This window comes from Channa argus, chromosome 3, assembly GCF_033026475.1.
Source record: "Channa argus isolate prfri chromosome 3, Channa argus male v1.0, whole genome shotgun sequence".
Taxonomy (NCBI): Eukaryota; Metazoa; Chordata; class Actinopteri; order Anabantiformes; family Channidae; genus Channa; species Channa argus.
The window spans coordinates 13,269,539-13,278,630 of record NC_090199.1 but is presented as its reverse complement, the minus strand read 5'-3'; the positions used below and the strand labels follow the sequence as shown (position 1 = coordinate 13,278,630).

The window sequence follows — 9,092 nt, the reverse complement described above, 5'->3', positions numbered from 1 at the left end:
ATCAAAATCACTAAATTAGAAATTCCACTTCCCCCTTTTTCTGTTAGAGCTCTTGGTTTGGTCCTTCACTTAGGCCTGTTCAGATAAACGGGCTCAATCTTTTCACCTCAACCAAATTCTTGTTCAGATTCTACTGCAGCCCTGCAAAGCATCAAACTTTGGTCCTTAAGATGTCATGAGGATATTCTTGCCTGCATTATTCTGACTTATTGGGTTAATTATAGATATGCACGTTTGTATGGGTACCAGCACATACAGGTGTTCAAGGGAATTAAATAGGAAATTAACCTGCTAAACAGAGAATACAAGCTAACCAGGTAGAATTATTGCTTTCAGTGAGTACAGTAGATTTAAAATAATTTAATTGGAAGAAAATTAAGTCACATCAAAAGAAGTAATGGCATAAAGATTTTAAAAGAAGGCATTTTATCAGATACAGCAGGAAATAGGAGTAGAAAGGTCACTTGGAAGAAACAGAAGAGAAGATACTTTAATCAGTAGAATTTGACAAACTAAGTTAAACTCTTTCTCATGAAACACATGCCAGTGGAAACTAAATATACAATTTTAAAATTTTTTTTTATTTTGTCCTTTTGGGTTATCCCATGAGTTTAGGGTGGCCACAGTGGATCATTGTTCGCATGTTGATTTGGCAGTTTTTACACTGGATGCCCTTCCTGACGCAACCGTCACCAATTTCTACCGGGCTTGGACCGGTTGGTCCCCATTGCACAGCTGGGAATGGGAATGCCCAGAGACACTTTGACATATAGCCGCTGACCACTGACCATGTGGTCCATGGATGACTGCCTTACCAACTGAGCTACAGTCACCCACATGCATAAATACAGTTATTTATTTATCTATTTATTTCTTTGATACACAGTTATTAGGACAGAACTTCAGGCGAAGAGAAAAAAAATGAAAATGAAAACAATCTTCTCACATTTGACTGGGAATTCTGTTATACAAATCATCATCACCTGCCTCCAAAATATATGATTGATTTAAACAATGTCAGGATTCTGTAATTTTGCGGTTGGTGGCAATAAATCTCCACCTGGCTGCAGTACAAGTAAAACTGAATAAGAAGAAGAAACTTCCTGTTTTACTGCAGAAAGGAGGGAAACATAAACAGATACATCGGAAATGAAAGAGAGATTAATTAATACAGCAAATACACGGCTTTAGCTGGCACATGTCATTAAGTTGTAAATCTAGTGTCTAAAGTAATAACAAACTGGATTCTACACTGTGACTGTGCTTCATCTAAACTCTCTGTAACTAAATACAGCTGAACATGGGAATGCTTAAACTTGCCATTGTGTGGCTTTGGATACAATCAGCACAGATCCTGATTCAACACTGCACATTTTACCTCTATACCTGCCATTAAATCACATTACTCTGCTTTTAAAAAACTAATAATCATCTAAATCTATTGTAACAACATGTATCCAAACTAATTTCTTTCGTCAAATGTCTCTGTGGAACGTAGTGGATATTCAAATCCCGTGGAAAACCCCTGGGCATGTGGTATTTATTTCTCCAAACTGTGAGCTATTAAAGATTCAATTTCATCTTTAAGTGCCAAACCACGGACACAGATCGAACTGGCCTCCACAAAGCTGATAAATTTAGTTAGCTATTTAAAATGGGAACACCGCTCACGCAAGCATCTTGAGATCAGTTTCTTACAGTGGCTACATTAAAACAGCAGGTGTTAAATCTTGAGAACCATTAATCAACGCCACAAACAGTGCATGGGAAGAACTTTTCCAACCTCACTCTCACCCTCACACATCGGATGTTGATGCATAACAGGGTCGATGCTGAGATTTGACACACAATATGTGTCTGCTCTTAAAATAAATGTTTGAGGGAATCGTTGAACAGTAACTCAGCAAAAGTTTTGATTTTACAGTGACAGTTTGTTTCCTCGCAGATCTGGGTCTGAATGGGTTTGTATGTAAAGAACCTAGAGTGTACCACTGGGAGAGCCGTAGTTTGTTTTTTTTTTTTACAGTAACTAAGTACATTTACTCAAACCATTTACTCAAACCTTCTGTACCTTGGTTTAATTGTGTGTTAGGCTGCTAGTACTCTGTAAGAACAGTTTTTGCTACTCTTATACTTTTACTCCATGCAATTCAAACATTGTACTTTTTACTTACACAACTTTATTGATCAATGAGTTGAAATATATAGTAGTATATTATGTTATTAAAATTAGCCCCATCCTTATCAGTTTCAAAAGGTGTAATGTATTGTATGAATAATTACAATTTAATAAAATAATATTATGAATAAAATTAGTAATTTTGCATTTACTTTTGATACTTTTTAGCATATGGAAGCAATTACATTTACATTTACATATAGTAATTTAGCAGTGGTGTTTTTCAAAAGTGAGTTCTTTTTTCTTAATGTTGTACAATACATCAATAAATTGAAAATATAATCTGTTGATAAAATACTTCCATTTATGAATGTGTTATGATTGAATATTTCTGGGGCTATAAATACTTCAGTCACATATTCCATACTCTAAGTGTTCTCCGACAATATATGTGATGTGATAGTCTATTGAAAATACACTGATTAAGTGATATCTAATTAAGTGAATAGCTTTATTTGTGCTATTAGTTATTAACAAAACAGGACATTTAGTGTTAATATGTTAATAAATTACTTGACTGCCTAAAACAGGTTCTTTACCATTAAGTCACAGCACAAGCCAAGGTTTTCTAAAATTATATTTTAGGTAGTTAAAGTGTTGTAGTAGTGGAAACAGCTGCACTATTACATAATATCTTATTATTTGCAGGTTACAAAGATGCAGTGTTTACATGAAAAATTAATTTACAATAAATTTCTGTTTAAAACAGCCCTCTGAGCCTCTTGCAGATCCTGAGCGGGAACTGGAGAAGTTTGAGAGCTTGAACACCTGCTGTGAGGCAGTCACCAGCAGCCAGACACTGAACTTCTCCGGGTCCACCCCCAACCCTCGAGGGTTTCAATGCTCAAAGGTTTAAACGTCCTCTTTAGACTTAAAAGTGTCATATGTGCTAGTTTAGTTGATGTAAGAGATTAGACAGTTGTTCTACAGCACCAATAATGACAGTGGTGTACATTATGTAGGTTACATTCACTGACCTCCTTGGTAGGTTTATCAGTTTAGAGTTATTACAAATGTGAATACACATTTATTTCCACAGGAAACCTAAAAGTTACACTACATGTGAACAATACATGACACTTAACATTTATGACACATTAATGCTGTTTATACAGTTCAAATTAAAACATAACAACTTTGCTTTGAAAGTTTTAATCTATTAATGTGGCTGAAGCATAATCTGTAACTGTTACAGTCTGTGTTGTGCTGACTTTTTGATCTGTGTGTAAACGAAAAATATAAACAATTTCATCTTATTGCTTTCATAAAGTTGTACAGACATCACCAAAATGTAGTAATATGACAGTCGCAATGTCATCAACATTGTGTTGTATTCGTGTTTGTTTGGCCTGTGTGTGAGTGTTGCACGGGGTAAATATTAAAACTTGTTTTGCGTGTTTTCAGTTCCTAAATCACATTTTGATGGTTGTCTAGAAAGAAATAGTGAGGAGATGTTCACTGTGGCCTCATCTGGTTTCAGCTTGCACGTGTCTCAAGTGTTTCAGGGATACTCTAGCCTAAAAACAGCAATGCTAGATGCAGAGCTGTCATGGATTATGCCAGCAATGGCATTCATGTAACGTTGCTCCTATCTGGCAATGGATATTTGGTTTCACTCAGGCTCATAGACCACTGGTCCTCCAGCAAAGGTCAGCACCTTGTTAGGGCTGCTGCCACAACCAAAAACCCCATTGTTTACTTCTTTCTATGAATAATGACAATATATTTAAGTTAACATAATTAAGTTGATGTTATAGTGATGCACTGACTGATTGCAAATACAAAAACTTGAATGAAACAAGGTGTAACTCAAAATTATGATCCAAACCAAACGTTTTCTACATAAAGCTTGTAATTGTTTGAAAAACTTAATAACTGTAACAAACAACTGATTATTTTCTTCCCCGCTGCTAAAGAACAAACGCTGTCACTTGTCCAGAGAAAGACTGTTTGCTGAGCAGCAGGTTCCCTCTAGTGGTGCATTCATGTAACATCACAAAGAGACCACACAGCAGTGCTCCAGGTACAGACAGAAAACCGTCCTGTTGGTAAATGTTAATCAGTTGTCTCCATAATTAAGGGAGCTAAATAATTGTGAACTAGAGGACGTTTTCACAACATTGATGTCCAACTGTATAATCTGTGCTCCACAGTCTAAATGTATGTTCTGCTGTGTCCATTGTTAACTGATTTTCCTCTTCTTAAGGTGTTTTCTTTGTACTAAAGAAGTCAAACTGCTCTAGACTGTATCAGGTGACGCTCGTTAACGCTCTCCATGGTGCTGAACATGTGATGTGGATCTCCTGAGCTGTCAGACTTAAATTTCAAATATTATTACGGGCACACACACTCTTTTTCACTCTTTTCCAAAAAAACTACCATTGTTGTCACAGACCAATCGGTTTTCGTTTTTGTTTTTCCCTCGTTCACAAACCAAAGCAGCCTTCCGGGACGCAGCTGCAGCCGTATCAGCCTGTGTCAGGGGTTTCCACTATAGTGCTGCATTTTGATGTCGCCCGGACGGATGAAATAGGCTGCTGCTGCACAGACATCAGTCTTATTTACAAATGATTAAGACGCAAAATGACATTTACTAAGCAGTGGCTACTGGCCGGTTTTGCGTTTTTGTATATTTCTGGAGCAGTTGAATCCAGAAAGAATTTTAAATGTCCTTCAGGATGTTCCTGCTCCAAGGAGACGATCATCTGCGTTGGTACTTCACAGATTCCACGGACTATACCGAATGAGATCAACTCACTGTGAGTAACAATCGTATTTGTTCTTCACTAAAGCATTAAGCATCGGTGCTGCATTCAGGGAGTCGTTTCCTTCCGTGCTTCCCTGCAGAGATGTCTGGTAAACACTGTCAAGATATGCAACTCAGAGTTTGATTTGATTTGCATGTGTGTCTCCCAACAGGAGTATGGTCAATGGATCAATTGCTGAAATAACAGAGGGAATGTTTTCACTTATGCCTTCTCTTCAGCTGCTGTAAGTGGAAATTGTCTCTTTGGTGACTGGTAAACAACGCCTTAGGATTTGGTTGTGTAGACAGTGCAACGCAGAAACAAAACATAGATTAATTATTAGGGATGCAACCTTTTCCCACCAGTCACATTAATTTAAATTGCAGAAAGCAATTGTTAAAAAGGAACATTTAAATTCTTACTCACTCCTTGATCAGTGCTTGCTGTTTTCTTTGCAGGCTTCTAAATGCCAATTCTTTGACCACAATTAAAGATGATGCTTTCTCTGGTCTTCCACATCTAGAATATCTGTGAGTATGCAAATGTAACTGTACTGTTTTGTAAATGCACAGTTTTCTCATTGTAATGTGACTTTATGTATTACTTTGCAATAGACTTTTGCTGTTAATCTGTTTGAAACATGAATGCATCATATAATTATATAGTAACATTAAATTACACGACTCTTCAAGTACTCCAGTGATAGTCCTAATCCCATCAGCAAAACTAACTAAGATTGCAAATAAGAGTACAAATAAGAGAGCGATACATATATAACATGTATCTGCACATAATCACATCTGACATCACGTAAGATATTAAACCACCGTTTTATTCTCTGTTGAGCAGATTCATTGAAGGGAACAAGATTGAAACAATCACCAAAAATGCCTTTCGTGGTCTGCGAGATTTGACTCATCTGTAAGTCTGCCATCATTCTCTCTACCCTGTTTAAACTGTAAACTGGTGATATGCAGCATCAATATGTAACATAGCCACATAGTATACACGACAGAAGCACCTCCTTTTGTCTCTGGTTTAGCTCCCTTGCCAATAACCAGCTGAAGTTTCTGCCAAGAGATCTCTTTTTTGACTTGGATTCATTGCTGGAACTGTGAGTAAGCAGTTGTGGTGTCAGCAGTCTGTGTGTGTGTGTGTGTGTGTGTGTGTGTATGTCTACCTTTTCCATCCTGCACTCCAATGTGAAGCTGACTCAGGCTGTGTGCTTTGTGTTCAGCATTGTTGAATCCCAGAGGAATAATACAGACAGCAGAAATATTGTTCACATCAATATAAGTGCATCACTACTGCAGGGTGACTTTCATTGATACACTTTAACAATTATATTTTTACTCACCTTAAATAAATTGTTGGCTTTTGTTGTAGCTAAAGTTGTTTTCAGACCTCAGTTCAAAGCTAAACAAAGCTAAACCAGTTACCAGAATGCATTCAGTTTCAGCTTTTTTTGACACAACTTAAATGACTCACTGCACTTCCTTAAGCTTTTGTGGTATTTCAACTTGCTTTACCTCTCATCATTGTTAAACATGTTTTACTGTTTCATTTGTTGTTGATTCCCTCTCTGTCATGCATCAGTGATCTACGAGGCAACTCTTTCCAGTGCAGTTGTGAGAACAAGTGGCTGATGATGTGGCTGAAAAACACAAACGCCACAGTATCAGATGTCTTCTGTGCAGGCCCCAGTGACATGAAGGGCATGCGGCTCAATGACCTTCCTATTTCGCCAGGAGAGTGTATCTCCACAGGTAAAACAAGAAGAGATTTATGACTATAGTAACAGGCACAGTTAAAAATTTCCCATAAAAAGAAAGGAAAAACTGTTAAGTATTTAACAGGTCATGTTTTCTGTTTTCCCAGTTATACTGTGTTACTCATCAGAAGGTCATCAATATTAAAAACCAAAATAAACAGCATTATTAGTAATACTTTATTTTACATTATTAGTATTCTGTTTTTTTTTTAATAGGAAAAATGTAATAACATTAGTTTTTTAGAAATCACATATTGTAATTGTTGTTTAGTGACAAACATTTGAAATCACTGCAAAACACTGCTTTAGAAGCAAGACATGTGACTAGACCATAACAATGATAAAAACATGTCTGCCATATAAAATCCAAAAAATGAAATGTAATTAAACCAAAATAGATAAAAGCCCCATGCTTTAAATAACTTGTTTGCACTAACTGTACACAGGAGTGTAATCCAAACACTTTTCACAGCATAAAACATTTTTAATGTAAGCAGTGAGGTCCTAAATGCCGACTCTTTCACTTTGTCAGCACATGAATCGTCTCTGTTTTTATTTCCACTTTCCCAGACTTTGTGCGTCATCAGTCCATTCCCATTCAGTCCATGTCAGCCGACATCTTCTCTTTTAAAGAGGACATTTATGTTGCGATGGCTGCCCCAAACTCCAACAGCTGTGTGGTCATGGAGTGGGATCACATTGAGATGAATTTCAGGAAGTTTGATAATATAACAGGTTTGACCAAATTCATTAATTCGTTTGATAGTTATATTCTGTGTTTTTCCATCAAATGACCAAAGCCAACAGTGATGTGATTCTAAATTTGAGTATTTCCTGTATACCCAGTGCCTGATACAGTTCCTCTGACAGCTGTTTCTCCTCACAGGGAAGTCTGTTGCTGGATGCAAATCAGTCCTGATCGACAGCTATGTCTTAATAATTGTCACCCAACTCTTTGGTGGCTCCCACATTTACAAGTTTGATGATCAACAAAACAAGTTCACTAGGTTTCAAACCATTGAAGTCTTCAACATCTCAAAGCCAAATGATATAGAAGTTTTCAAAATAGATGGAGTTTGGTACTTTGTGATTGTGGACAGCTCCAAGGCGGGACTATCGACTCTGTACAAGTGGACTGACCAGCCGGAGCGCAATGCGACTGGCTTCTACACCTACCAGTTTCTTCACGAGTGGTTTCGTGATACAGATGCTGAGTTTGTTGAGGTGGACGGAAAGTTCTACCTCATCTTAACTAGTCGCTCTCAGTCACCTATCATCTACCTGTGGAACAAAAGCACCCTGAAGTTCATACTCCACGGTGAAATCACAAATGTCGATGACGTGGTGGCAGTGAAAGCCTTTCGTGTTGAAGCCGAGTTGTATCTAGCCATGACGTGCTATATTGGGGACTCCAAAGTCCTCAAATGGAGCACGAAGCAGTTCACTGAAGTGCAGACTCTGCCTTCTCGAGGAGCAATGATCCTCCAACCTTTCACCGTCACAGACAGACACTACCTTGCTCTTGGCAGTGATTACTCTTTCACACAGATATACCTCTGGGATGTGGAGACCAAAACCTTTCACAAATTCAAGGACATTTATGTGCAGTCACCTCGGTCATTTACAGTAGTGACCACTGACCGGAGGAATTTTATTTTCTCCTCCAGCTTCAAGGGCAAATCGATGGTTTTTGAGCATATTATAGTAGATTTAAGCTTATAAAGCCTCACAGAATTAAAACTAATCTGAATGTGAGTTAATCAGTGGAATCAGTAGTGTGTGAAGATACATCTTTCTGAGTAGTTGCTAAGTTGTTGCTTAACAAACTTACAGTATGATTTCAATGTGAATAAAGATCAAGTTTTCCTTTCACCAAACATACAGCAGATGTATTGGCTGAATATTATGAGCTTAACTAACTCTACATTTATAACAAGCTCTTGTATGAAGAGAGTGCCCGATTAGTGGCAAAATCTGATTTAATCGGGATTCCTATGCAAAATTAACAACAATATGGATTGCTGTGAATTACAATCACAAGGTTGTTTGCTGCTATAAGACCTATAATTACATGTACATGGAAATGTGTTTCTTCTTTGTTGATCTTTTGATATTTTTTTTTCTATTGTACAGATTTAATTAACATTTATTGGCTTGAAATATAAATCTTCATCACATACATATAAATGGCATGATGTGCAAATAAGGTCATAGTTCTCATGACTGTCAAAACAATGATAAAAAAATATATATATATTTTGCACTACTCTATGTACAACCTTCACTCAAATTGTTTGTGGAATTGCATTAAAGAACATTTAACCAACTGAACTGTAAGCGTTCATTGTACCTCCAGTGCCTCAGACAATATATTGGAATTGATCGCCCTGTCAGT

General features: G+C 37.2%; 1 protein-coding gene across 1 annotated transcript; it reads left to right on the top strand.

The window, feature by feature from the left end:
* The first annotated feature begins 4,408 nt into the window (after positions 1-4,408).
* LOC137123306 (leucine-rich repeat LGI family member 2-like) lies at positions 4,409-9,024 on the top strand. Its single transcript, XM_067496831.1, has 8 exons — positions 4,409-4,938; positions 5,099-5,170; positions 5,385-5,456; positions 5,776-5,847; positions 5,969-6,040; positions 6,523-6,692; positions 7,268-7,432; positions 7,584-9,024. Exons 1-8 carry the CDS (start codon positions 4,763-4,765, stop codon positions 8,417-8,419), a joined length of 1,635 nt encoding a protein of 544 aa, XP_067352932.1. The 5' UTR covers positions 4,409-4,762; the 3' UTR covers positions 8,420-9,024.
* Positions 9,025-9,092: the final 68 nt, after the last annotated feature.